Here is a 27,924-nt window from a genome sequence, read left to right as displayed (position 1 = left end):
GCGGACGAGGCGGTGGAGGGGGCCCGAAACCTCGCGAGAAGTTGGTGCGCGGAGGTTCGCCGCTGTCCGAGAGCGACCCCTACGATTGCGCGGTCTGGGGTCTCCTCTGGGCGGCCTTCAGCTGGGGACCCGGGGGTCTCTGGCTGGGGACAGATTGGGGAGGAAGGGGCGCAACCGGCTGCTCCTCGGCCCCGCGTTCCCAGCCCAACCCCGCGGTCATAAATGCGCCTCCCCCGGGCGACACCTGACTGCGCGAGAACCCAGCACCGCAGGCGACAGCCAGGTCGGCTGAGCTGAGCCGAGCCCTCGGGGGCGGGGGTGTCGGGCGCCCCTCCGCTAACGTGACTCTTCGCCTCTGCTTTGCTGGGTGGGTCTCGAATCATCGGTAATGCCCCTCTAAGAAAGTCACATCCCCTAACGGTATCCTGATCTTCTGATACGAGGTCGGGAATAATTTGGAACGGTATCTTCAGGTGTACAACAAAAAAGAGATATAAAAATTTGGCTCGAGTCATAAAAATAGCAAATTAAGTAAAAGGATTTTTTTTTTTTGACTACATGACAGCTTCTGGTCTTTTGATGGGGGAAGGCTAATGCTGTTTTTTAGTTACCGTTAATATGTTTAAAAAACATTACCATACCAGCGGCGTGACTTAATTCAATAAAACAGAACTGACTTACTTTTGGGGGGAAGTTGTTGATATAAATAATCGGTAAGTGTATTGTGCCATTTTTTATTTTTGTTATTCCTATACTTGTTTGTTTGCTACACTTTATGAGAAAGTGTTTATGACATTCTTATCAGTTTCCTGCCCCTGAACCCAGTTTTGGTAACTTAGTTACCTAGCTTTGGTCTTTATATTCTGGAATGTTTCCAGGAGCCCTTAAAATATTATGCGTCTAGGGATGTGCACAACTAAATTTATTAGTCTCAAACGGGCTGCTGTCACAAGGGGATTAGATCCTAGCAAGTCTTACGAAAACTAAGGGCTTTCAGAAGCAAACAAAATGAGATTTTCTGGCCCAGGTCCTGCTATTGTCACTCCTCACTAACCCCTTGCCTATAAGTAATCTATCAGATACACCTCAGTTACATCTTGTTTTAATATAGGCTAATGGAATTTTCCTTTCTTAAAGCCACTAAAAGTGATAAACAGAAAAAGCCTCTATAACATGAACAAAATGTGTCTATTTTAGGATGCCATCTCTGTATTTCTTTTACTTTCAGCCTGTTGGTTTTATATAACCAGTGCCTCAAGGAAGACTCAGTGGTAGCTCCTTGTTTTATCACCAAGATTCCTTCAATTTCTGTCTTCTCTGAATTCTGGAAAATTCCCACAGAAGCATTTATTCTCTGGATCTACAACACAGTTCTTATTCTGGCACTGTTTACTCCGAGCTGAATACAATTTCCGGATTTTCTCATAAATTTCCGACATGGCCTAATAGCAGAATTCTTGGACAGACTGATGAATTTTATTAGCTGCATATTAAAAGCCGAGAAGCTTAAAAAGAATTAGGGAGGTAATACAATAAGGTATTACAGTTAAGGAAAATGACAGAAATTCTCCATCTAAGATGATTTCACATATCTATCTATATAATTTCTCTCCAGTTTAAAAAAAAATCAATGTAGCTCCTGCAAGCCATTTCTTTGGCTAGAAACCAAGTTCTGCCATGAGAGGTGCTGCGTTTAGGTTGGCCAAGTACTCAGAAAGCTTTGGATAAAAGGTCTCTCTACATGCAGAGGTTATTCTAACTTTCCTCAGTACCTCTCTTCTAAAAGCTAAATTTCCTTAAGAATAGTTATTATTTTCTTCTCACTTTTGATGCTGTGTAACTATAGCTACAGGAAAATAACTTGATTCCTTTAATACCTGTGTATTTTGAGTTTAATTTTCAAAGGGAAAAATTATTTCTTTAAAAAAACGTGATATTAGGAATTTGGAAAAATGTTTGAAATTACAGGTAATAATGTTAGATCGATATAGATTTAGCCTAATTTCTTTCATCTTTTATGTCAATTCTACTATTAATAATATCCAAAAAATGTCCCTAATATACAGTGAGAGCCTACACCTTCAAAAAAAATTTCACTTATGTTCACTATGGTCTAAGTAAAAAGAAATGCTCTAAAGCATTTAAAAATATTTACAACAGCAGGAATTAAGCCAGACAGTTTTTCAGGAAAGCATAACTATCAGTGGAGTGATCAAGTAGAAGGCAAATCTGGACTCTCGATTTTGCTACATCTTAATTGCATAACCTATAATGCTTTGGAGGCCACAGTTTCCTATAAAATAATGGAATTGAATAGGTGATCACTTTCTGAACCCATGATCCTAATTAACCAAAATGCTCCAAGCATATTAGTAAAGCAAATATAGATACTTCCTTCATAGCATTTTTCACGTCATTTCCCTTCTCAAAACACATAATTGCCCTACAATTGCTTTATTCTTCCCAATTAAAATTCCACCCCATGAACTAATTATTTTAACCTTTTAATACTTTTAAAATTGCAAATAAATGAGTGACTTTTAAATTTTGAAAATGTGAAATTTAAGTGTAATATGTGTCATGCCTGGGCACAAATGTCCTGTTTAACAGAACTTCTATTAAAAAAATCCTGCTTATCTAGTTGTACTCGCTCTGAGCCCCAGAATCTTGACTAGTTGGAAGAGGAGCAATTATCTCTGAGGCCCTACATCAGGGCACATGAGCCTCCCCACCCACAGGTCTACTCAATTCTGACAGAGGGAGGCTACCAGCCAAAGAGTAAGGCTGCAGCAAGCCACTTCTCTCTTGGGAAAGTTGTTCCCATCTTCAGTGCTGTTTTCCTTGGGGGACAATTGGCAAAATCAAAAGAGAAAGTGATGGGAAAGGTGTGTTCTGTGGGGTTGCATCCTTTTCTTGGTCTTTTGTCTTCAGAGTGCCAGCCACTAGGAGTCTGGAACTTTATTCTCCAGCATCCAGAGCCATGGAAACCAATTTATCGAAGGCGCTGAGAAAACAGATCGTTTTCTATTTTGACTAGCTCCCACTCCCAACGACAAGTTGACAATGGTTTGCACTCTGCCCTCTTCCCTTAGTCAAAGCAAATTCTTCTAAGCTTCATGAAGCCAGATCATCTATTTGGCTCAAATGCTGGCACATAGTAGGACTTCAACAAATGCTTATTAAATGAAGAAGGGAATTTATTATTGTAATGAGGGGGAGGGGGAGAGGCAAGATGGGAATGTGAATCAGGAGACAAGGAAATAAAGTAGCTCATCTGATGCTAAAGAAGTTGATAAAGTAAGCAACACATCCTAAAAGGCAATTAATGCAAATGGAAGGGCAAAATGAGCAAGCAAGATGTTGGCAAGAAAAAGTTGCGGTCACGGAGAAGGGCTGATTCAGAAACAAATTTTGTGGTTTTGTGATTTGAAGCCATCCTCTTACATAGTAATAAGAGGCATAATCCTGCTACATTTAGAGCCTTAAAACAATACACTTCCATCTGGTTCTTTTTGTGCTCTGACAAATTCCAGCATGCTCCATGGACAAAGGTCAGTGATTTGACCTTGATACCTTCCATTCATTCTTACATATCTCACTGGTGACACCACCAAGCTGCCAGTTGTACACATTTAACTATCTAACTTCAAGACCAGTGATAATCTTACTCTGACCATTACATCTGTCCAATCTGATTTCTATAATTTTATATAATTTTATATAATTTCCAGGGTCTTTGCTGACAGTGTCTCACTGTTCAATTCTTATTATTGCCTTTACCCTCCATTTGGTAGCCAGGACCTCTTTTCCTATGTATTTGGGAAACAAGGAACAGCAAAGCCGCCTGCCTGAAACATGTGAGCCCTTTCTCAATTGTCATATTCTGTTTTCATGCCTGATAGTGATTAAAGCTTCCATGCCCATCAGAAGCTGTCTTCTGGGGAAGAATAGCCTCAGAGTAATAATATATTGATCATATATTATGCAAGCATGATATTTGGGATACAAAACAAATAATATCATCTTTATAAAACTGTTGGCAGTCACTACTAGAGTTTAGCATATGCATGCCCTATGACCCATCAATGTCAATCCTAGGTGAAATACTCAACAGAAATGAATACTTATGTACACCAAAAGACATATAGAGGAATATTTGTAACTGGCCAGAAACTAGAAAGTATTCATAAGTTCATCAATAGTGCCCTGGATTTTTTTTTAATTGTGTTATATTCACACAATTGAATGCTATATAGCAATGAAAATTACTGAAATGCAACTACATGCAATCATGTGGATCAAAGAAGGCAGACACAAAAGAATTGTATTATTCTATTTATAATGTTCAAAAACAACATATATATATATATATATATATATATATATATATATATACACATACATACATACATGTGGTGTCAAAAATCATAATGGTTTCTTTGGGTAGAGGGTAGTGACGAAGTGGGAAAAGGGGGTTCTAGAGTTCTGTTCATGTTCTGTTTCTTGATATGGGTGCTGGTTAAACAAGTGTATTCACTCTGAAAATTCCTAGAGCTATCCATTTACAATTTGCATATATTTTTTAATGCATGTCATACTTCAATTAAAAGTTTATATAAAATAAAAAATAGATTTTCTTCCTAACGTTCTTATATGATGTGTTATTTACTGTAGTGTTATAACTTGCTCAGTTCTGAACTATGTGACTTAAAAGGAATGTATAGAGCTTGTAAAGAGTTAAGAGCAAAAATGGATTGAAGAGTTGGAAACTAACAGAAAAGGTAGATAACGTTGATATAGCCTAAAGAGATTTAATGAAGGAGCATCTTAAAAAGTCTTCTAGTACCTGAAAATCCTTAAGAAGCTGCTCATTAGCTATTTTCCTTATTTAGTAAGGAAAGACCAAAAGGAACTTGGTATTTTAAGCCACAACCTAGTGTTTCATCTTCTCTGACTTGTAGCACTTTCTCCTGTGAAATGTCCATATGGACAGACCCAGTAGGTATCTGGTGGTAAGACCTAGTGCAACCAGTATATACCCTTGTCTCTGGCTCTAACCCCAGACTGTCAGGTGTTGGATGGGAAATTGCTTTAAGGGCAGATAATCAAACAGAAGGGCAGCCTTCAGAACAGATGGAAAGCTCAGCACCAAGAGGGAACCATTAGAGAAATCAAGCATAGCATAAGGTAAGTCCATGTACATATGTGCAGAAACTTAGTGGGATGGCAAACCAGTCTCATTTCTTGCCAACTCCAACTGATTGGCATGTGTTACCCAGAACACTGCGCTGAGCAAAATTTTCAAACAAGGTCCAGAATTCCCAGTAAACAACAGCAGAGTGTCTCTAGTTGAAAACAGGGGGGGATCCAGATCCTGTCCACTTAAAGCCTCTCTTTCAACACCCACAGCCAGGCCTGAAGCATCTCTGTAGAATCTTAGGGCTTAAAAATCATGAAAATGTACACATCTCTAATTTTTTCTGATGAGGAAAAGAATTAAAGAATCTTCTCTGGGTCACACAATGAGGGCTTTAGCCTCTATATTCTGCCCTATAATCTACATAGTTTCTATATTGCAATCAGAAACTAAGAATTTATAACAGTTTTTCTTAAAACATATTAATTTGCAAGGACTAGAATAGAAATTGCATTAGTTCAAATAAAATAGTTATTTTATGGATAAAATCCATATCAAATCCGGGAACAGTGGTACTATGAGATCTAAGAAAGTATGGTAACCAGGTTAGCTCTCGAGACCCACGTAGTAAGAGGTCAAGGACATTTATTCTAACATACTGGTGTGAACATGACTTGGCTGCTAATCCCATCAGTCTCTATGAGTCCTAGTTCAGAACCTAAAGATAAAGTATTGGCTTAGTCTAGCTTACAGATGTTTTCTATCTTTGTTAGTTTCTTACTCTAGGGCCAATCAGCTGTGCCTGGGATGAAAGGGGTGGAGTCATATGGAGGAGAAGTTTCTGGGAAATACAAAGAATAGCTTCTCTTAGAAGGCTCGGTGGGCAGGCACCGGTGGTGTGCTGGTGAATGTTTAACAGCTGGTTCTGGGGTAGAAGACAGGGGAGTCCTGATTTGTAGTGTTTACAGATTTCCATGGTGTATATACTCCCACCACAGCTGATGTCAAGCTACCAACATGACGTTACTGACTGCAGAGTTGTGAAAAGATTCACAGTAGCACATCATTATATAAAATTTGCACGATACACATACAAAAGAGGTAACAGGAATAGTAAAAAAATTGGGGGAGTGATGAGTTTTTAGTACTTATTACCTTTGATTTTAATATAATTTATCTAATTGTAAATTTATATAACTTAATTTTTAAAATGTCTCTTACAACTTGGCTCACTAAATGCCTGAAAATTTAACAATCAGCTCTACTGAGCTTGAGCAAGCAGGCTGCACCACACGACTACTTAAAGATGACCATATTCATCAGAGAGTTTGGGAGCTCTTGAAGACCACTGTTTGATTCCAGAAGGAAACAGAATAAGGACATAAAACTAAGCCAAAAAAGATCAGGACCTGCCTTTAGCCACAAATGGCAAAATTAATTTACCCATCCTTTAGTCAAGAAGAGGGTTAACAACCTTCCCTCTCTTCTTGGGGTCGTTAATTATTTTCAATCAACCTGCATGCAGATGTTACTATAGAATTTTTTTATTCTTTTTTTTAACTTTCTATTTTATATTGGAGTATAGTTGATTAAAAATGTTGTGATAGTTTCAGGTGTACAGCAGAGTGATTCACTTATACATATATATGTATCTATTCTTTTTCAAATTCTTTTCCCATTTAGGTTGTTATATAGTATTGAGCAGAGTTCCCTGTGCTATACAGTTGGTCCTTGTTGATTATCCATTTTAAATACAACAGTGTGTGCATGTGAATCCCAAACTCCCTAACTATCCCTCCCCCCCCCCACCCTTCTCCCTTTATTTTTATTCTTTCCAATTAATTATATTTGTTTTTCCAAAGACTTGGAGTTAAGGAATCATCTCAGGTCTAGATGGGTGCAACTGACTAACCAAGACCAGGTGGAGACTATTCTTGAGCTGAGCCTGCAGCTACCTAGTTAAAAAGTGTTGCATTAAAAACTGACACCCAGTAGGGACCAACTTCATCTGACATTGCCAGGTAATTAGGTCTTGCTTTATGCTAATATTAATTTTTAGGTTTGATTGAAATATGTTATTTCAAATTTAAAACATAGCAATATAATACATCTAAACAATACTTGAATTTATTACATTTAAAACTCAGGGGTTTTGTTCACAGGAAGATGTTCACTTTAAGCCAAAGTAATAATCGAGTGGTTTTGGTTACTATGCAATATCTTTTTATGTTAGAATAAATCGGTTTGCCTCAAACACTAGAGACTGATCTAAAAGCAAAAAGTCTGAAAATAGGGGTGTTCATAAATTTCTTGGCAACTGAAGCATATCAAAACTCTTGTGCTTTGAAAATGTTTGCCATTTTTTCAGGATCGTGTCAAATCTTATGTTCAGGAACCTGTAAACCTCAGACCACCACATCAAGGGAAGTAAAGCGAACCTTTCCCTTGATGACAAGACTTTATAGAATACCACTAAACGAGTTCCTCTAACATCGTCATGCAGGTGCAGGGGGCTCCTTGAACAAATTATTCAAGAATAAGGAGGTCTGGTCCTTCATCCTTCCAGTGTTATACAAGGAAACCATCTTTGATTAGAATTTTATTGTGTGTAGCATTTGTTTCAGGGCATATGCTTTGATCAAAATCTATGTAATGGAGGCTTGTGTTCTATGATATCCAGAATTAATCATTGTACTCTTGGCTATGGTTAAATATAATAATTACACTGACTGACTTATTAAACACCTATGTGCCTGTGAAGAGTTCATCCCTAAAATGAATTTTAAATAAAGAGGAACATCAAACAGTGATGAAACCCATATATGAAACTCAAGGTCATTATCCAAACTACGTGCTTTCTCAGACTGATAATGAATCAAATAAAGGAGGAAGAGCTAAAAATTGAACTAACAGAGTAATTCATCATCTTAAGTCTCTTAAAAGTGGAAACAAATAAGAAATGAATTTCAGAACATGGGATAAATGTTCCTTTTTTAAAAAATTTCCAGTCTGTAGATTAAAATTAAATTTCCTTCTAATCTTTCTCTGATAATTATGTATGACTGCTATAACATCCAACTGGAAGAGGCCACCAGGCAGTTAGAGATGTGAAACCAGAGAGAGATCTTAAAGGTGGTAATACCACTATGCAGCTTTGTACTGAAATTTAGTTGAGTTTTAAATGTGATATTAGTAAAAAACAAGATACTTTGAAAGACAGTTTATGTATACTATAAATGGATTATGTTAGAGTCAAAAATTATAAATTATGTAGCATTTACATAATAATGGGAGCTTGCAGATACATCTAGAGAAATATTGTGCTGTGTTTGAGAACTTCAGAAGTTGGAACCTCATGTACATAAAATATCTTTATCTACATATTTGTTTTGCTAAAATATCAGTATTTGAGTCTCATAATTAGAACCATCCTTATCTTCTTTAAATCTCTAGCTTTAAGGGATGAAGAATTTAAGTAATTTGAAGAAATAGGTTTGTGAAAATCAGTCTATAAAGCAAAGTTACTGAATTCTATTTTCCAATTAAATTTTGCCTTGATATTGAATAGAGAATCATAAAAATGTTAGGTTGAATGGGGCCATGGAGATAATCTAATCCAAGACCTGTGTTTTAGAGGAGGAAACTTACCAGGAGGAACGTCCAGATCTGAATTCTGTGTGCTTCCCCTTCCTAACAGGACTCTGCTTAGATACAAATTTTCCTAAATGTTTCTCCTGTTCCAAGGATGGTTTAATCTACCCCTCTACCTGCTTTCAACAAAATACCTTGAACTTCCCCATCTTAGCACCACCATTATCACATTCTCGTCTACTTGTTTGTATCAGCCAATTAGACAGTAAGTGGCAGAAAAATGGAGATGGCGTTTTGCCATTTAACAAACACAGACGGTACTGGTTATATAGTAAGAACTTACGTATTTTTTGAATGAAAGGCAAATAATTGCTTTTCTAAAATTACCTAGAATTCATGCAAATTTAACATGAATAGAAATTCTTTGGGATACTAAAGATATGAATTAAATTGTTCAAAATTCAGAAACCCAGGTCAAGAAACTACTAGGTTAAAATGATTGACCTGAAAAATACATTTCAATTGTAACAGCTCATTAGAGATACTTACAATTTATTATATTGATAACTTTGAGGAACTCATAGTGGGTCTGCATTTACTGAAGTCAATCATAAAAGACTGCTGTCTGAACCTTTCACCTCTTATTTTAAAAAATCTACATAAAGGTTATTTGCTGTTGCAATTGTGTCTTTTTTGCTGTATATTCTGGTACATGCAGTTTTATGGGTGATGCAATTCTCAAAGAAGAACTGTTCTTTTTATTGGTTTTGTGTGACAGCAGACTACTCCGAATCCAGTTCCTTGCTGTTTCATTCACTTGACTCAGCTCCTTGTCCTTGAATTCATTTCACAGTTTCATTGCCAGCTAGAAACTTATAGCCTTGTTCGCAGGAATATCTTCAGTCAAATATATTCAGCGTCAGTACTTTCGTGGTGTCCTGACAGCCACACAGTATCTACTGAGCTGCATTTTAATCCCCATCAAGATTACTGACATTTTCACAACTTTCCCTGGATTTTTTTCTTTGCCAAGGACCTCCTCATAATGGTGCTGTTTTTCTGTTTTCACTTTTGGAAGTGAGACTCACATGAGGAATTTACCAACAGCATGACTAGAAGTTGGAGAAGTGAAACTTGGCAGAATTCCTTCCTCTCTATCAAGGTCCCTCTTGGCCTTATCGAGGGTCTGGCAGCAAATGTGCCTACATTGTCCCCTAGTGGCTGACCCCATGAGAGACCCACAGCCCCTGTACCCCTGTGGCCGACTGCCCTTTCTCTCAGAGCTTGGCTTTTATGCCCAGGGGTGATTTTTCAAGATGAAAGATATTTGTACTAGTGTGCATGTGTTTACTAATAGTCAAATTAGGGAATTCCCTGGCGGTCCAGTGGTTAGGGCTCTGCTTCCACTGCAGGGGGCACGGGTTCGATCCCTGGTGGGGGAACTAAGATCCCGCATGCCGCACAGCGAGGCCAAAAAAAAAAAAAAAAAAAAAGAAAGGTCAAATTAAATTTTACATATTTGAATAAACATTCTATGACTTAGAACCATTCTTAGGGGAAACAAAAAGATGAATAGAAATAGCAAATTAAACTTTACATATTTGAATAAACATTCTATGACTTAGAACCATTCTTAGGGGAAACAAAAAGATGAATAGAAACATCAAAGCAAGTACTTCAGGTTTCTGAAACAGTTTTGCAGTGTCTCTCAATCAACCAACAGATATTTATCAAGTATAAAAAGTATGCCAGGCACTGTTGTAGGCACTTGCTATACACTCATGAACAAAACAGACAAAGATCCCTGCCGGCACGGGGCGTACGTTCTAGTGTCAGGACAGCACTAATGACCGTATTTCTCCTCAGGATCACATTCAAGCCAGGCGATTTGTAAACGTGAGGCATGGCAATAACTGTACTGTTATGGACTGCGTTCTTAACATCCAGCAATGTAGCTGATGTCTGTCTTAGCTTCTCTGACCTGCCTTCAGGGCAAGCTGCAGGCGACCGCAACGTGTCACTCACATGGCTGTACTACTTCCAGTCACACCTCGCCATGCAGATGCGTTTAGTCTGCTCCGTATACGATTTTCTCACTCCAGGGTGACTGTTATGGAGAGATAGGTATGTCTTCCTAAACCGTGTGCCAACGTGTAAGCAGTGCCCCACCAGTCTTCCCTCCGGTCCGCTTCTCCCAGTGCTGCCCCCTCGGGGGTGAAGACGCATCCCTCTCCCTTCAGCACCACTTGGCGAAAGGCCTCCTGAGCAGGTGTCGCCTGGGGCCAAGCTCCGGTTCCCATCAACAGGCCTAGTTATCTCAGGCCTCTAATTACGGGAGAAAAATGGGTAAATAAGGCTTTAGTTACTCTTATCACATTACGGTGCTTAAAAGCCACGAAATTTCAAGGTAATTTAATAAATTACGTTTTCATTTTCTAACTTTTAAAGGAAATACAATTCATCCACATTATTGATGTTGTGAAAGATGAAACACTTGTATCTCCATTCCTGTAATGGTGTCTTTTATTTCTAACTAATTCTAAGGATAGACAATGAACAAATTCATTAAGTGTTTAAATCTATTGACTCCCTAAATATTATAGATTTTTTTATATTTAGAAGAGTGTCATTAAAAAAAATCAGATGACAATTCTCTGCCCTCCAAAAATGCAATTTATTTTAATATTGATGATTTAATTTTTAGTTATTGTAATAAAATATGCTTTTAGTGTTTATGTGGCATTATGTTTCAGTAGGATGAAGCACGTTTAACTTAAATACTCTTTCTTTACTTTGAAAATGGAGAAATGAAATACAAAGAGGTTTAGTGGCATCTGTGGATACATTCATAGTAAGGAGGCAATAAAGCAATGAAAAAAATACCAATCGTAACTTTTTCCAAATCCACTATTCAGTTGCTGATTCTGGGAGTAACCAAATAAAATATTGTGTATGAGCAATGACATCAGTTTGAACCACAGTTTTTTAAAAGGTATATACTTCAGTTTCTCTAGAGAATCAGCTTTTATTACTATTTGGGTATTGGCAGCATTATTTGGTGGGAACAGCATTGGAAATGGATGTGAAATATTTTAATTAAAATTATGATTTTTCTATCAACTAGGTGACAATTCTCTGAGAGCCATCTTCCTCATTTGTAAAATGAAGATGTTTGGTTGAGGTAACTTGGCAAATTTCTTCCAAGTGTTGAAAAATACAAAGTACTTTCACATTATAATTTTATGGTACATTCAGATGATGGTAGACGACCTTATGAAAGACAAATAAATGGTGTATAGTCAGCCAGATGCTGTGGCTACTTCCAAAAGGACTTGTTTTAGAAGTATATTTCTTTCAGACCCATCTCAAAGTACTGCTAGTTAAAACTTTCATTGCAGGAAGCATTTTTCTGTGCTCCAAATAAGGCCACTATTAGATTCAATGATGTGTAAATCCCATAAGCCATCTTTCTTTTCTTGCAACTTAGAGCAGAACATGGAATTTTAAGTGGCCCCAAACACAGGGAAAATAGATACTGATTATCGTCATTCAAATAATCACTTAGATGTTGTAGAACTAACGGATTTTCATATGCATTTATCCATATAATTCCTATAATATCAATAGTTCTGCAAGTTACATACAACATTCTTTAACCCAATTTTATAGAGGAAAAACTGAGTTCCAGGGAGGTAATGTAATTTTCCCAGGGTCTCATAACTGTCGAGTGGAAATATCTTGCCTGTATCTAGTGAGGTGGATAGGAAAGAAAAAAAGTACAAGGCAAAAATTAAACTATGTTGTTTATTAATCTTGTCGCTCTCTGTGGGTAAAGTGAGAAGTGGGGCTGTATTACAGTAGTTGACATTCCTGGAACTAAGGAGAAAATAACAAAGGTGTTCAATTTGTGTTAAATTTTCATTCTGCCTGAATTTGGTCCCCCAAATTATGTGACTTCATGGTCAATTAATATTCCTTTTTTCACGTGTGTTTAATACTATCCACAGAAAATATCCAACCTGTTCTGGTCAAGGTTTGAGATTTTGTGCAGACTGAGGCCCTTCTATGCAAATAGTTCAAATTCAGGAACTCTGATTTATCTCGATTACTTTACATAATAGCTGTTGAATTTAGATATTCTCTCCTATAACTAAAGTGCTTCTAATATTAAAGTTGTGAACTTTCAAAATTTACCCTAAAAACTTTAATTTTGATATAATTTCATTCTTACAGAAAACTTACAAGAATACTACAAAGAACTCCACATACCCTATACTCACTCTCTTCAGTTAACATTTCACTCCCCTGTTTTATCATCTATTCCTTCTTTTTCTGTATATAGTCATATATACATTTTTCCTGAATAATTTTGCAGACATCATGTCTCTTTATCCATAAAGTTTTATTTTGTATTTCCTAATACTTTTCTTTATATATGCACAGTAGAATTGTCAAAAGTAGGAAAGTTAACATAGATACAATACTATTAATTAATTCACAATCTATATTAAAATTTCCCCATTGTTTCAATAAAGTCTCTGTTTGTTTGTTTGTTTTTCTGGTTCAGGCTCCATATCAGGATCACCATCACATTTAGGTTTCATGTCTCTTTAGTTTCCTTTAATCTGCAACAGTTCCTCAACCTTTCTTTGTCTTTCCTGATTTTGACATTTTAGAGGCGTATAGGCCAGTTGTTTTGTAGACTGTCTCTTATTTGGGGTTTAGCTGATGTCTCTTCATGACTAGATTCAGGATGCATTTTTGACAGTGACATCAAATAAGTGACATCATATCCTTCCTAGAGTGTCAAGAGGTATATGGTGTTGGTTTGTCCCATTATTGATGTTTACTTTCATTATGTGGTTAAAATAGTATTTACTAGATTAATCCACTATGAAGTTATTATTTTCTTTTTGTGATCAAGAAACAATTTGTGAGGGGATATTTGAGACTATGTAAATAGCCTCTTCTTCATCAAACTTATAACACACTAGTCTAACCCCACACACTGAGAAGAATAATCTTTGTAACTTAAACTCAGTATCTATGTATATTTTTATCTTTAGACCTTGATTATACAGTAAAAGAACTGTATTTGAAAGTTACATAGTTTTTAAAAAAATATTATCATTCCCTTCTGTGTGGTTATGTTATTCACTTGAATTTAGTTAGGTTCATTTGTTCCTGGTTTTATTCCACCCCCTCCCCCTATTCTTATTTATTTGACTTAAAAAGATCTAGAACGTTAACATTTCTCTAAAAGTCCAAACTCTATAAAAAGTTCTCAAAGACATGTCATTTCCCATCTCTTATACTCCATTCACATTCAACTCAGGTAAACAATTAATAGCATAACCAATTTCATTAGTTTCTGATTTATCCATCCTGTGTTTGTTTTGGGGGGGAAAAAAGCATATATAAAAGTTTCTTATTTTCTTTCTTTCTTACAGAAAAGATAGCATGCTATGTGTAAAGCGTGCTAAAACTTTACTCTTTTCAACTAATAGTATTTTCTGGAAATACTCCATGCTAATTTATAGAGATCTAACTCATTCTTTTTTTCCAGCTATGTAATGCTCCATTGTGTGAGTATACATAATTTATTCATTCAGTTTCCCATGTGTGGAAATTTATGTTGCTGCCAATAATTTGTAATTACAAATAATAGATAATGTTGGGCAAATGTACTTTTATTTTATTGAATGTATAAGTCATGACTTTTAAATCAGCTTTTTTTCTTTTTCTCAAGTTATACACATGTAGAAGTAACCACAGGCATTAACTCCTTTTTCATGTGCAAAAACAAAGATTCATAACACTATGCTTGCTGAAAATCTATATAGGAATTATATAGCCTGGAAAACTGTAACTACGTTTTGTGGAAGTAGAAATTGTACCACATATTTGTATAACAGCAAGGCAAGTGTGGTCTCTAGGAAGTATAGGTAAAGTTGATTAGATTGCAATGTATACTTAAAAGCTGAATAATGCACTCTTGTAAAACACTCTTCAAAATTATTTAACTTCCCATGATATCATCACAGCATGTGCAAAAAAAATCTTTAGTGTTATCTTTTCCTGTCACGTGACTAGTGCAAACAAAAGAAATCCTTATCTTTTTGTTTCTATTCTGGCCCTTTATAAAATGGCATTAAGCACCATTCAAAACTTACATAGTAAAGGTTTGGTTTGAGGAAAAAAGATTTATTTTGTATTTCCAACAAATTATACTTGCTAAATTATAAAGCAAAAATTTTCCCACCAACTGAAGGTTTCTAGCATTTTACATGTATAGAAAACTTTATAGTTTTAAAACCACTTTCCTAGATATTTTTACATTGAAGTCTCATAACAACCCTTGGCATAGAGAACTAGGCAGGAGTTATATTGTACTTAATTTACAAAAGAGGAAACAGAGGCATTTAGAGAGTTTGAGAAAATTTCCCTGGGATGTAAGACTCTGGACTAAACATTGAACTAGAATCCAGGACATTTTTTTTTTCTTTATAAAGTGGATTGTGCCTATTTCGTAGCATTATTGTGGTGATCAAGTAAGGCAACGGACTTGAAAATGTTAAAGTTGTACAGAGATAGTAGTTTTATTATTAAAATTTTGGGGCTTTGGTGACTATGGGTAAAATTTCTCTGTATTTTACTATTTTGTATATATATGTATAAACACACACACATATATATCTATACATATATATGTAACCCAAGAGACTTAAACAGACTGAGAGATATGAATCACACAGCAGGACTTAAACTGTTTGTGTGGGGAAATAGTTTATAGACTGAACTAGCGCCTCTAGGAGCAAGTGATGATGTTATATACCCATTGCGGAATAATTAACAGCATTATATATTGTACAGAAGTTAGACCTTGAAACAAAGCTCATTAAAAGGTACTTGATCTTAGTTTTAAACCTTTAAGTATCTTCTTTAAAAGTGATCAGTGTATGTACTGGCTACTTTAGTTTTCCCGCTATGAGATTCACACAACTTTGATCTAACTTTCTTTGATTTAACACTGCAATTAAGAAGATTTGGTTCAAAGTAAAAGCTCATTGGCTGATGTTTTCCACTGATGTGATAATGTTTACACAGATGTGCTTTGAAATCTTGGTTATGGTGGATTTGGGGGTCCTACCACAAGACAGATTGCTGTTATTTGAAAGGTGAAATAATATGACACTTACCTGGTACAACCTTTAAAACAGACTTAGCTGAGTACATTTCTAAAGTGATTTATCTGTTTATTATTTTTAGCCAGTGTTTTTGTTTTATTTCATATCTATCAACAGTAAATCACTTGCTTTAAGGACTCTTTTATAACTTGGTTGCACAAGGGTCAGTACTTAGGACCGTAGTGATGAAAAGGTGTAACTTTACCTACTTTAAAGCACCTGCCAATTAATTAGCAAAAATCCCTTCAGAGCAAATAAAATAAAGCAGTCCCATCCATCTGCACTCCCAAGTTTAGGCCTTTGTTAAACAGACCATGAAACAGGACTGAAAAAGTAATCTTTAGTGATTCCCTAGAACTTTTTGCTCAGGGGAAGCATAAAAATCTGCCAAATGATTCTCAACTCTTCTGCCACTGAAAAATTTTAACTTAAAGATCTTAAATTTAACTAGTGGTACAAAACCGAAGTTTTAAGTTTTAAATGGGTGTGTATCCAGCTCCTTCACCTCAATGACTTTTGATTTCACAAATATGCACGGGCAGTCCCACATTTTACCAGCGACTTTTTGTGTCTCAAAAACACATCAAGAATCAACACCGTTCTCCATTTAGTTGTTTTTATAATTCAAATGTGAACAACTCCAAAAATCTAGTCTTAAAGAAAATGCAACTAAGAACAGGCAAGTGCTCTTAGATTGGATAATGGCTCCCAACCCACTCATCATTTATGACACTATTACAGATATTCATTTTCTATTCGTGGCAAATATAAGAATGTTAATCATCTCTTTTCAGCCTACTTGTGTTTACTCTTAATCCCTAGATTCATAATTATATTACGTTATTATATGAAGTTGATTAAAAGTTCACAAACTTAGCACACAACTTTAAATTTCCATATAGATATAAGGCAATCTTGGTTGTATCTTGTGCTATCTGAGTAAAGATAAACATTAAAGAGAACCCGGGAAGGGGGAGGGGGTGTTCCTAACCTAACCTTGATTATGTAAAGAAAATCCCCCATCTAAATGATAAAAGAAAAGAGTAATGCTTGTACATTTTATTAGTGTTTTAAAATTAGTGAGTTAAACTGTCAAAGCTTTGATTTTCCTTTCATGTGTGTCTGGGCAGGTCTAAGCCTCAGGTAACGCCCTTTTTCCTTCTCCCTCTCTTACCTTTCTTTGCACCTGTCCACTGTAGGCTCCCAGCAGCTCCCAAGGAGTCCAATTCTCCTCTTCTCTCCTTTTCCTCCTCTTACCCATCCCCTCCTCCCCGCCCCCGCTCCCAGTTCCCTCCCTTCCCCCCTTCCCTTCTTCAATATACCTGCCAAGCTGGGCTCCTTTTAGCAGCGATCTATCACTGCAAAGGAGCTCACATCAAAGGCAATCGCACGGCCGCAGCCGAACAGCATCACGGTTGTTCCAAAGACAACCCCAAAGAGCGGCCTTGACTGCGCCTCCCCTAAGTTGCTGGCCAGCTTTGGCCAAGTGCGGGAATGATTTTCGCGACTGCATGGATAGAGAGCCGTCAAGGGCCCCTTCTGGTCACTTCCGAAGAGCAAAAACGTGAGAGGAGGCCGGTTTAAGATTTCAAACAGAACCTCCCCAGCGAGCATGAAAGGACTTGATTAGCATATGTCAAGAGGACCAGCATATATACTGTGTGTATGTACACAGGACTCTGATCTGATCCGTTTGCGGAGTCGGAGCCCCAGGCCCAGCCCCAGTATTGGCAGCGGCAGCTATAGATGTTTCTGCAAAGCCAGCAACCGGCTCCCACCGACCCCAGGAGAGAAGATCGCTCCAAGACAGTGAAAGCCTCCCTGCTCCCAGTGCAAAGTTCATCCAGCGACCTCACGGGACTAACCGGGCCTTAGCTTTTTGGCGCTTGTTTGGCTCTAATTTTTCTCCATTCACCTCCCCATCCCTGCTCCATTTTTTTATTGGGGGGTCTTTTGTTTTCCGGATCCTCCGCCTCTCCCTCCGGCCGCCCCATGGCTCCCTTAGCCGAGGTCGGGGGCTTCCTGGGCGGCCTGGAGGGCTTGGGCCAGCAGGTGGGCTCGCACTTCCTGCTGCCTCCTGCCGGGGAGCGGCCGCCTCTGCTGGGCGAGCGCCGGGGCGCGGCGGAGCTGGGCGCCCGCGGCGGGCCCGGGGCTGCGGAGCTGGCGCACCTGCACGGCATCCTGCGCCGCCGGCAGCTCTACTGCCGCACCGGCTTCCACCTGCAGATCCTGCCCGACGGCAGCGTGCAGGGCACCAGGCAGGACCACAGCCTCTTCGGTACGTACCGGCACCCCGCCTCCCGCGCTCCCCTGCTCCCCCTCTTGCGTCTCCCTCCTCGTCCGCGGAGGGAGTCGGGGCTGCGCGGGCCCGGGAGCCCCCGGAACCCTTCCAGTGCGAGGTGCTGGCCGGGGCTGCTGGGCGGCCAGCGCAGGCACCGGAGGACGTTCCCCGCCCGCGGGCCGCCGCGGTTGCCGGGCTGCTGCAGACGCTGAGGGCGGGAGGAGAAAGGGGGGCGCCCCGCCCGCACCTGGCTGCCCTGCCCTTCCTGCTGCCTGGGACACCGAGCCCTGGAACCGGAGCCACATCCTTCCCGCACTCCTTACCTCGTAGGCAGTGTTTTTGTTTTTGTTTTCAAAATCCCTATTATTTTCTCCTACTTCCTCTCATATTTGCCCTTAACAAAAGTTAACAGCCGGAAGCCTTCCGCTTCTTTAAACCTGCCCTGCAGCTGTGCAGTTGATGAGCTTTCCATGGCTACTGCTCAAAGGGTAGCTCTAACACAGGATGCGAGCTTTTACGTGTCTACCTAGGGAACCATAAATGTTCACCTGAAAAGGTAACAGATTAACTTGCCGTGGGCACCATCGCTACTGTCAGGCCCACCTGCCTGCAGTTCTCAGCGCTCTTAAAGTTTGGTGAGGGGAAAAAAAAAAAAAAGCTTATCCGGCTACTGAGCATGCCCAGTCCTTCAGCCAAGATCCTCTATAGAAATTGTGAAATCTGAAAGCAAAGATCTTGGTATTGACCTTAGGTAAGAGGAAGTGGGGAAGCGAAAGAAGATATGGGTGGGAACACAAAGGGACGTATTTCAGAATACCTCCAACAGTGCCTGGGAGCAGAAGGGCTTAAAAGAAAGAAACAAAAACAAAAAACCCCGAATGATTGTTAAGGCAGATTGTTAAGACACTAGATTGGGAAACCATAAGGTCTCGATTGTTAATCACCCCCTAACTAGCTGCGTGACCAACACGTGCCCTCACCGGTCTGAGCCTTAGTTTTCTTGTCTGTACAATGATGAGGTTAAATCAGGTGATTCTCTCAAGATGCTCTCCTGTTCTAACAGCCCAGAATCTTTCCTCCGCTGTGGAAGTTTTCATCATATTAGACTTAACTGGCTAGCCCTCTCAAAGGATTTTGATCATCAAACTTGGGACTTCATTAGAGAGAATCAGTGTATTTCATTTTAAAGATACCATCTACCTGTCAGCAGCAATGTGAAAGGGCCTAACATAGTGTCAGTTTTCCTTTTCTTTCGTGAGCACTGGAATTCTTTGAGAATCTCTTCTCTGAAGGGCCCTCTCTTATCCTCACCCCTGTTCTTATTTGGCTTTCTTTTTTTTTGACTTGTAGTCCTCATTAAAACTTTGGGGAAGTGTAAATCTCAGTTTGAGGGGCATTTGTAACTCTAGATGTAGAAATGAGCATGTGGTGGTCATTTGGTAGCACTTAAAGGCTTAGAAAATTAACTTTTTAAAACCCACATGTTTGCAGCTTCCACTGATCTCTTCCAAATTCCCATTGACTATGGGTCCAGAGTGTCATGACCTAGTGGCCCACCTTGGGGTCACTTTCAGAAAGTAGTTTCTAAATTGAGGAGGCTGAGATTCTGAGTCTAAAGAACTTTGTGACACCAGGTGGCTCAGTTCCCTTGCCTGTAAGAATTACTGCGTTACAAAAAAACCCTCCAGCTACCAGAAAGATTTAGAAATGAACGCAAATGTGATAATGCCTATAAGTAGAGCAGGTAGAAATTAAGCTTAGGTAATATTCAGACATCTTCCCACCCCCTCACCAGGATACATAGTATAAGCTTGGAAATTCTACTTTTAAGACCCTTATAATTCAACCGTAATCTCTCCAATGTCAAGAGTTGCTTCTTCCACTTTGTGTCTCTTTATAAGACTGACTCTACGGGAAGAGATTAGTAAACATTTATAGACTTGATAACATTCATTAAACTGGTATTTTATTTCATTCCTTAATAAATGTTGCATATCAGAATGACCATCTTAGTAGAATTTTTTTTGGCTAAAATTTTGTATACTTATTTAGTAATTGGAAAAATATGACTTGGACTGATGTTTGTGATGGTTTAAGCCACTCTATGGTGCAAGGGTACCTATCAGAACAAAATATTTACTGTTACACAAAGGAAAGATAACCCAGATTAGCATGGTAGCTTAAAGGAGTAACAACCTCTAGGATGAATTAGAGTGCATCCTAGTGGCCTGTGGTAGCTAAAACATCATAATTTATAACTGCAGGTGAGAAGAAAGTATGTATACAACATGCGTAATATTATAAGCTTCTCTCTCTATTTGCCTTCTCTTTTTAGTGCTTCAATTATTAACTATGAAATTATTTTTCTCTCTAAAAATTCATTTCTGTGTCATCAAAGTAAGAATTTTGAAAATGCTTAAGATGTGCTATTTGAGATGTTAAACTAAATAACATTTTTGATAATTTATACTAATTTGGCCATGATTAAATAAAAAATTCAGAATACTGTGTTTTAAAATTTCAAAACCACATCAATAGAATATAAACAAAAAGGTCCCAGGAAGGTTTAAAAAATTTCCTATCTGAGTTAGCTCTGTATTTATAATAGAGTTTTCCGGCAGAGTAGTACAGTAGGAAGATTTTACCTAATACATAAACCTGGAATCATTACTTAAAAAAAAAAAGTTTAGCCTGAGATCAAACATATTCCTTTAAAGGCTTTCTTTTATTCTCCCCTATTCTCCATAGATTTGTCTGATGTGGTTGCATTGTGGGTTGACTCACCTGTTTATTATGATTTTAAAAAAGGCTGGCTTTGAAAATGATACCCAAAAGACAAAGTACCTCCAAGTCTTTTTATGGGACACTAGGCATTAGAAAATCTATCTAAAATCTGTGATTACCTCTTAAGGAAAGCTTTTCATGTCTACTCTTTGTTAAGGAATTAGCTTAGTTGCCACCTCATATTATAAATAAGAAAGACTTGTCAAATCTCATTTAAGAATCAAATGATTACAAATTACTGTGTGGTATACTATTTCCTTGTGGAGAAAAAAGGATCAGAATTTAAAAGTGTGGCTAAAATCTTCAAGAGGAACATGAAAAACACATAACCTTTTTCCCATCAGCCCCTATGAGCCATTGCAAAATTATTTCGACCTTGTTATATGTATATGAGGCTTTGGATGTCGTTTAATGAAGTTGAAGATATTGAATATAATTATTCTAAGAATATATGTAATTTCTTGTCTTTCTACAATTACATACTTTGACAACATAACAGCATTATTTTAAGATGAGAATTAAAGTGTAAGTGGTTTACAATTTAGTTTTGCAAGAAAAATGGATACTTTATAAGATCTGTTTTATAATTGATTTATATGGAAATGACTCTTGTATTGTACTTGAAAACTAGTTCTATTATACAGTCTAATCAGTTAATCAGTTCCTGTTCTTTGAAAGACAAGAGCATCTTAACGTAAATCAGATACTTAAAGAGAATTAAGTTACAAGTGAACTGCAGTACACTTCTCAGTTTGAATGTAACATTCATTACAACTTCAAGTAATTATACATTTGTAAGTATATCCTGGATGAAATTCCACTAATGTATCTTCTTCTACCAATCATGTTTTGGGCCTATATTTTTGTTTCTAACAGGAATCACTCACTAATGAGCTTGGCAGTACATTTAATTTTCCTTTACTTCCCACCTCTATATCAGTCATTATAATGGCTGTCCTATGAGGTCTGCGTCTTCCTACTATATTTTACCTCCTCTCTGCCTTAGGCTCTCATACAGGGACAGGGACTCTTTCAAGCCACTTACAAGCAATTTAGCAGTACGATATTGTTGCTGTAAGATCCTTGTTAGCTCTAGTGCTCTACATGATCTCCTAATAGTTTGCAAGAGCTCATTTGAGCTCTTAAGAATCTATGTTTAGAGCTTAAGCATCCATGTTTCTGCCAAAGAGTGAATTAGGATCTGGACAGAATAGAGACCTCCATACATGCAAATAGCCAGATTTTGTACTTTCCTTCGGCCTTGGGAACGTCACGTGTCCAAACAAGAACTTGTATAATAAATCAAGAAATGACTTAAGATCAAGAGTCAGGCTAAATGGTACACATTTATACTGTTTGTAGAGCTTAAGAGGGAATGAAGGGGTGAAGGTAGAAAGCTATTGAGGAAGGCAGTTCCAAGCATAGAAAGTATGTCTATATACTTTTTCAGCAAAGAGTCTAAAGAGAAGAGCAAGACAAAGACATTAGTCCAAAGGTTAGTGTGTGCAGGGAAAAAGAATGATGCAGAGGGAAGCATTAATGTTTTTTGTTGTTGTTTTTTTTGTTTAACCATGGTGTATTAAGAGTATTGAGTGGAGAGTTTTCGGTACTAATTTACCTATAGATAAATGAAAATAATTCTGGAAAGTTATTGAAAGCAAAATATACTTGCATGCTAAATTCTTGGTATTTGGCTATTACATTTCATGAATTATAAAGTCCTTTTACCTCTTTGAACCATAAAATTTATTTTTAAGGATCGTGGGACAGGAAACAGCATATTATATAATCTGTAAATTTTGAAACTACTGTCTTGTCCTCAAGAAGCACTATTTTGAAGTACAAACATTGGATTAGGGCTCAGAAGATGTGAGTTCAAGTATCTGTCCTATTAATTACAAATATCATGTCTTTAAGCAAGCCTCAGTTTCTTTATATGTAAAATGGGATAATAATATCTTCTATGCTTATCTTAGGAGGTTGTTTTTGAGGACCAGATAGAAAGTATTGATAAAAGTAGAAGCCCTTTATAAACTACAAAATACTAATACACCCATATAAGGTATACTGGCTGCTGCTAGAAAAAAATTTACTTGATTCATAGTAAGCAAAAACAAAGCAAAACTACTAATAGAACATGGCTGTAGTTAACAGAATCAAGGAGGAGAATTATGAACACCTCTATTATGTACTAATTTTATGGTAATAATAGCTTCCATTCATTGGATGCCTAAATGTGTTAGTCTTTACCACTCTCCTGTAAGGAAGCATTTCACCCATTTTGCGTATGAGGAAATTGAAGTTCAAAGAAGACAAATGACTTACATAGACTAATCAGTAAGTTACTGAACTGGATTCAAACCCAGGTCAGTCTGTTTATGGTTTTACACCCTTAACATTTTATCATGATGAACAATTTTTGTTGTTTTAGTTTTATTCATCTGTAAAATAGGAGGCTCATCATAATGACAACTGTACATCACTTTTCAGTTTACAAAGGACTTCCACATACATCATTATATTTAGCAATTTGATCTACTGCTCTTTGGAAGATTTTCATTAGTCGTATGTTCTTTAATAAATGCAAATCATTATTTTGTTTATAAATTCAGGTATCCTGGAATTCATCAGTGTGGCAGTGGGACTGGTCAGTATTAGAGGTGTGGACAGTGGTCTTTACCTTGGAATGAATGACAAAGGAGAACTCTATGGATCAGTACGTATGTTTTAAAAAATTATTGTAGTTCATTAAATAATGAGTATCCATTTAATAAGTAAAATAGCTACCGATTATGCATATCAGAAGAAATACATAAATAACATACTTAAGTAGAAATTAAAAATCTAGATCCTGATAAATTTCCATACGTCTGGGCAGTAGTAGAGCAACTCACTTTCATTTCTTTTTTTCTTTTTTTTTTTTGTTTGGCTGTGTTGGGTCTTTGTTGCTGCGTGCGGGCTTTCTCTAGTTGCTGTGAGCAGGGGCTACTCTTCGTTGCGGTGCGCGGGCTCGTGGGCTCAATAGTTGTGGCTCGCGGGCTCTAGAGCGCAGGCTCAGTAGCTGTGGCACATGGGCTTAGTTGCTCTGCGGCATGTGGGATCTTCCTGGACCAGGGATTGAACCAATGTGTCCTGCCTTGGCAGGTGGATTCTTAACCACTGTGCCACCAGGGAAGTCCCCTTACTTTCATTTCTTAAACCCTAAACCTTTATTGCTTTTAGCTCAATAGTTTTTTTCTGCCCATTATACTGAGACCAGAGACAGAAAAATGAGAGCATTTTCTTCTTGCCATGTTAGATTCTTTTCATCTTTACATTCATTTAATATAAATTTTCTCTACCTATTATTACCTTCGTAGATAAGTATACATCACTGACTTGCTGATCTTTGCAATATAGGAAATGAATGAATGAAATCTTAGGATACCTTAAACAATAACAGAAAATGGCAACCACACTAGTTGGACCATATCTGCAGACTTGATAATTACAGTAGCCATGCTCTTACTCAGAGTTGCATTGGGCAGTTTTTAACTTATCACTGGGGATAAGTGCACACATTTGTAGGTCTACTATAAATGTTTTAAATATGGAACTTACAGTAAGCTTTTCAAGTTAACACTTCATCAGTGTAAGGTTTTTTTTAATTTTCTTTTCTTTTCTTTCCTTTTTTTTTTTTTTAATGACAAAGAAGCAAAAACAACACATTAGAGCAACAGGATAATATAAAACTCAATCTGCAGTACTATGTAGATCTTTCTCTTTCATTGTATCATTTTTAATTTGTTCGCAGTTGCTATATAATTGTAAGAAAATTGTTAAAGTGTAAATGTGGGCCACTCCCACCCATTCTCTCATGTGAAATCCCTTCTTAAAGTTGAAGTCTCTATAGCTATTTCCAAAGAGAATTTACTTTTATGATTTAGCAGATGACACTATCTGCTACCTTCCTTTTTCTTAAAATCTCAATTGAGACCACAATATACAGTTAGAATCTCAATATACACTGAGGAAAATCGGTTATCATATTTCAGTAAATGGTACTCCACTTAATATCTGTCCTTTTAAGGACAACACTTGCCCTTTCCGGGCTTTCTGTCAGCTCAGAAGAAAGAGAAATAATGCATTGTGTAATATCCTAAGAGTAGAATTACAATTGAAAGAGAAAAACGTGCACATAATCTTCCTTCTTCATGTATGTGTCAGATTAAAAAAGCAACTGTAGTCTACCCCTTGGGATAATATACAGTCCATCTTGAAAAGACAAGAAATCACTGGGCTTTTACTACATTTACCTAATAGTAATATCCAGATGTAAGTTAATTGTGGGGATTATATCATCAAACAATAAATTCATAAAGGGAAGATATATGACTTGGGGTGATGATCTTGAGTTAGGAATTTGAATGTTAGCAAGGTCTTGAAATGTTTCAAGATGGTAGTGGAGATTTGCTGTGTAGAACTTTGGCATCTAATGATGGAACAAGATAAACTACAGGCCTATTTGGCAGTGATGGTGATGGTAGGGAGGTCAAATGGAGCATGGGCAAGTTTAGAATATTTATTGTTTGAAAATAAAATTGAGAATTGACATTTAACTTAAAGTTCTGTAAACTAAACTGCTGGATGGAGTCACCTGGGAGAAAGAATTCCAGATAACATGAGAACTAAAACAGAACAAAGCAAAAACAATTTACCCTTTCTCCTTCTTTGACAAAGATATAGCTATAGGCAAAGAAATAGAGAGTTGAGACTTTTCTAAGGAAATTCTCTTAAAGATATCTTTTTCAATGGCAGTTATCTTCTCTCTTTTAGGAGAAACTGACTTCTGAATGCATCTTTAGGGAGCAATTTGAAGAGAACTGGTATAATACCTATTCCTCCAACATATATAAACATGGAGACACTGGCCGTAGGTATTTTGTGGCACTTAACAAAGATGGAACTCCAAGAGATGGTGCCAGATCCAAAAGACATCAGAAATTTACACATTTCCTGCCTAGACCAGTGGATCCAGAAAGAGTTCCTGAACTGTACAAGGACCTACTAATGTACAGTTGAAGGGTGATAGTGTCTTTACTGAAGAACCAAACTACAACTATTCTTTCTTATTACAGTTCGCATCATAAAATAATAACCCAGGAAGACATTCAGAATGTTATGGAGTCTATTTTCCACTGGGAGACTGAATTTGGAAAGAACATTGAGAACAAACAAACAAAAAATATCTTGACTTGAAGTAGATCAAGATCTCTCTTTACAAGTGGATTAAGTTCCCTCGGGTACACTGGCTGTGTCCTCACTTGTAGATTGAAGCTGAAAATCTGTTAAACTGTGGATAATGGGAACCCCACCTAGTTTGCTGCTGGTGCCTCACCTCTCTGGAGTATGTTTACTTTAAAAATTACATTAAAAATAGATACTTCATGTTGAAGAGATGTATTGACATAGTTGGCCAAGATCATTGCTACATAAATTTTGAGAACCTTGTAGGATTTTGCAGGTTATGGCATTTTATGTAAAAAATTTGGGTGAAACATGGACGATGAAACATGCCACACCAAGACGGAACATTTTTTTTAAAAGGATGGACCTATTTATACATTTTCAGTTTGCAAATATTTATTATATATATTTATTTATTAAAGAGTTTATTTTTTACTAGTATATGAAGATAATACAAGAGAAAAAAACAACAAAAATTTCTTTATCGTGCCATTACTTTGTTGTGATGTCTTGGGCTGTAAAGAAGACATCATTATTGCTACACATTAAACATAGAATAAGATCTTGAATTTCTTTTTAAAAATAAAGTATAGCATAGATTATATTTTTTTGCAGTCAATTGCCTTCTAAATGTAACATTGGTTTCTTTGGCCTAGAAAAATGCTGTATCAATTTGTATTGAATTCAACACACATTCAAAAAGGGAATTAAACATTTTAATTTTTATGTTTTGGTTTCATTCCTTTTCAGGTGGAGTTATTCTACTTATATAACATATTTTTAAAGTGACAAAATTCTGAGTTCCTAGAGAAAAGCTTGATATTTAGAGAACTTCTAATGGTGAAAATTATTGGACATTATAAGCCACTTATGCTTACTTATTTTCTTGACTTAGTCTGGCAAAGCCCATTTCTTTTCACCCACTATGATCACAGAAAGAATGCGTCTTTGTAGTACCACCATTAATAATAGTAAACTCCATCTACCTGAGTGTGCTATCTTTTCCGTTATAGCTGCTATTTTGTCATTATTTCAATAAACAGTCATTAAGCCTACTATACAGAAGATACTGTTAGGCACTAAGGAAAATATGGCGATCAAGACAGAGGTGGGTCCTGCTTCATGGAGCTTAATATCTAGTAGGGGAAACTAACGAACACCGTAACTGTGAATTGTGACCTGCTCTATGAGAAAAACAAGGTTCAGACACAGAAAAAAAGAGAGATTAAATTTAGATAGGGTGAGTCAGAGGCTTCTCTAAAGAGCTGACATTTCTTAAAGGATAAGGCTAAGAGGAGAATAAGAGCCTTAAAGGAAGAGGAAACAGTGAGTCTGGAGTCCCTAAGGTGAGAAAGAGCTTTGCGGCTGGAGCTGAGTGACCAATTGGGAGAGTGGCACATATAAGTTTACAGAGCCACACAGATACAAATCCTGTAGGTTCTTAAAGACATTTCTGAGGTTTTATTTGCTCCCACCCAGCAGTTGTCAATGTCACCACCCTCACATGTAGCAGTCATTGTTGGGAATGTGGTTACAATCATGGAAGCAGCTGTCACCAGTTAGCTGTCACCTGGAAGTCTTGGTGAAACACATTGCTGGGCTCCAGCCCCACAGTTTCTGATGTGTGGGTCTGGGGTGAGGCCTAAAAATTTACATGTTTAACAGGTTCCCAGGTAATATTGATGCAGTTGGTCTGGAGACCATACTTTAAGAACCAC

General features: G+C 37.4%; 1 protein-coding gene across 1 annotated transcript; it reads left to right on the top strand.

The window, feature by feature from the left end:
• Nucleotides 1-18: 18 nt before the first annotated feature.
• FGF20 (fibroblast growth factor 20) lies at nt 19-26,414 on the top strand. The gene is made up of 3 exons (XM_082444543.1): nt 19-18,193; nt 23,593-23,696; nt 25,796-26,414. The coding sequence occupies exons 1-3, from the start codon at nt 17,908-17,910 to the stop codon at nt 26,039-26,041; spliced, it is 636 nt and encodes a 211-aa protein (XP_082300669.1). The 5' UTR covers nt 19-17,907; the 3' UTR covers nt 26,042-26,414.
• Nucleotides 26,415-27,924: the final 1,510 nt, after the last annotated feature.

The sequence above is a fragment of the Balaenoptera physalus genome (assembly GCF_965194825.1).
Source record: "Balaenoptera physalus genome assembly, chromosome: 21".
Lineage (NCBI taxonomy): Eukaryota > Metazoa > Chordata > Mammalia > Artiodactyla > Balaenopteridae > Balaenoptera > Balaenoptera physalus.
This window is presented reverse-complemented; position numbering and strand designations above follow the sequence as displayed.

Bases quoted from the DNA above. Each gene is read 5' to 3' on its own strand.
- FGF20 (XM_082444543.1), top strand. From the start codon at position 17,908: ATGGCTCCCTTAGCCGAGGTCGGGGGCTTCCTGGGCGGCCTGGAGGGC. The intron at 18,194-23,592 runs GTACGTACCGGC...TTATAAATTCAG, and splicing joins GCAGGACCACAGCCTCTTCG to GTATCCTGGAATTCATCAGT. The intron at 23,697-25,795 runs GTACGTATGTTT...TCTCTCTTTTAG, and splicing joins AAGGAGAACTCTATGGATCA to GAGAAACTGACTTCTGAATG.